At 35.7% G+C, this 2,541-nt stretch overlaps 1 protein-coding gene across 1 annotated transcript in view; it reads left to right on the forward strand.

Moving 5' to 3' along the window:
* Positions 1–2,541, forward strand: part of LRRC63 (leucine rich repeat containing 63) — an 82,879-nt gene that overhangs the window by 17,641 nt on the left and 62,697 nt on the right. The window contains exons 3-4 of the mRNA XM_012648343.1: positions 304–987; positions 1,441–1,509. Of these exons, the coding sequence (XP_012503797.1) occupies positions 304–987; positions 1,441–1,509 (753 nt within the window). The remainder of the gene's footprint in view (positions 1–303; positions 988–1,440; positions 1,510–2,541) is intronic.

The raw sequence follows: 2,541 nt of genomic DNA on the forward strand, positions 1-2,541 counted from the left end.
TATTTTCTTATAGCCCACTCTTCTCTCCTACAATTCTGTTCTTCCAAGAGTAGCTCCTTACCCTTTCTAAATCTAATACAATTTAGTGTTTTCACTTCTCCAGTTGGTTACTCAAACTTTATCCCAGGCAGCTCAACAGAAGTGCTGGTAGTTAAGTACAAATAGAAGCAATTTTAGAAGGTGAGAGAGGGGTGAGTGGGTAAAGAAAAGTTGTGAATGCTAAGACATTAAAAGTTTTGTCTCTGATATCTTGATAAATAAAATCTAATTTTTCTTTTCTTTTTTTTTCCTTTTTTGGTATAGCCAAGACTGGTGAAACTAAGTCACCACATGTAGTGTTCACTCAAGATGAAACCATTTCAATTAAAAGAGATAAAACTAGTTTTCCTGATGTTGTTTCAAGAAATAAATCACCAATACCTGTCAAAATTCAAAATTTATGTTTTGATTATCATGTACAAGAAAGAATGACTACAATTTCAACACGCCCAAAATCTACTAAGAATGTCCACTGGCACATTCCAGATACTGCTACTGGTTCCGTATTTTTCCCAAGTTGTTATTCAGCTTCCACTCGAGTTTTTGGGAAAGAAACATGCCAAATAAAAAGATCAAGGAAGTCAAAAAAGATGGTAAAAGAGGTTTATACTAGCAAAAGTCTACCACACATTTTAATTCTTTCTTCAGTATTCTCTAAGCCTCTAATTACTTCTTGCGAAATCATCCCTCCCAAACTCAAGAAAGCATACCCCAAGTATCAACCTTTGCCGAAGAGCCCAAGCTATACTTATCAGCACATCTTGACAGATTTCAGTGAAATAGTGTTAAGCCCTCTACCTAGTAATGCATCTGCTAAACCGGAAAGCAATAGGCCTGACAATTTAACACAAAGTTCTGCATGGAAACTAGGTGTTGCTCAATTTCCAGATGGCATTTCCCTACCAACACCAGTTTTACCAAGAAAACCTCATGCGCAGTCTATAATAGGTAAATACAATTTAAACATGGTTTATAATAATGGAGTCAAGTAGAGCAAAGGGGAGAGGAGGCATACAAACAAATGATGCCCCCAACCCCTATTGGGTTTTCAAGGTGGGAAGATGGAATTATCTTTTGTCTACACATTGAATTCTAGGGCCATAGGGCAATAACAGAAGGCCTGACGTTGCAGATCTGCCAAGGTCAAATTGAGTACTCTATTCAGACTGTGGTAATGGGAACCAACAAGGGAACTCAAAGGATCAGAAAAGCTAAATAAGCAGTGAGAATGAACATTCATTCAGAAAGTGATCTAGATGAACTCCAGAAGTAGAACACCAATGCTGATGGATTTTCAAGGATAAACCTAATTAATTAAATGATGAACAATTACACTGAAGTCATAAGACACTCATATGAATTTTTGTAAGTATCCAAAAGTTGTCTCATTTTTTTTTCTAGAAACTCTTGTAACAGAAAATGAAAATATAGAGACTGCCCCAAAGCACATCACTCCAAAACCAACTGAAGGTAAATGCTAAGTTTGTACAATTCTTTTAGAAACTCTATACAAGATTCTCTCTCTATAAAAATACTTTTGATTTTGTATTTTTATATGTGTGTATGTGATTTACACATACATACTACACGTCTCACCTCATTTTCAGTTCCTTTAAGCCATTTACTCAGAAGCTATTTTTAAACTATTGACCATGAACCAGACATTACTGATGTTGAGAGTATAAAAGCTGATATATTCTTAATCTGGGTGGGGCAAACAGACATGATATGAGTTAACTATTTGCCATGTGACGGGCACTATTTTAAGTGCTTTCACCTTAGTTACCTAGCAGAAACAAGTGAAAAATATCTTTGAAGAAAGATTACATCATCTTAGACTTCCATTATCTCTACAAACAATCCCTCAAATATAGTATTATATAGTAAACAATTTTCAATCACCAGGCACACAAAGAGAAAGACAAAAATTAATGAAAACTAGCAGAAACAATAAGCAGTACAAACATACACAGAGGAGTACTAGTTGTTAGGATTATCAGACAGAGATTTTAAAATAACCTGATGATTTCTGGTTCGCCCGTGATTGAGTAACTTGTATTGGACTAATCTTCTTATGAAAATCAACTATTAAAGCTGCCAAAAATATATAAAATTGCTATTGAAGGAATTGGTGAGTAGCCAATATAGGCATGACTTGAATGGCTATAATCCCTGAAAGAAGGGAAGCTCTACCTTTATCTTGGCTTTTGTCTGAGGTGTGGGAGAATAGATCACAAGTAGAAAGTGGTCATTTTAGTGCATCGAAAAGATAGCAGTCAGTCTTTAGATATGCCAATATAATTGGGACATGCAGAGCAAAATCTTGGAGAGAAGAGAATTGAAAGGAAATAAATTTTAAAATCTGCATACAAGCTGAGTGAAGTGGTGCATACCGATAGCCTTGGCTACTTGGGAGGCTAAAGTGGGAGGATCACATGAGCCCAGGAGTTTGAAGCTTGCCTGGGCAATATAGCAAGACTTTGTCTCTTAAAAAATAAAAAA

The sequence above is a fragment of the Propithecus coquereli genome, unplaced genomic scaffold, assembly GCF_000956105.1.
Source record: "Propithecus coquereli isolate 6110/MARCELLA unplaced genomic scaffold, Pcoq_1.0 Scaffold11, whole genome shotgun sequence".
NCBI lineage: Eukaryota > Metazoa > Chordata > Mammalia > Primates > Indriidae > Propithecus > Propithecus coquereli.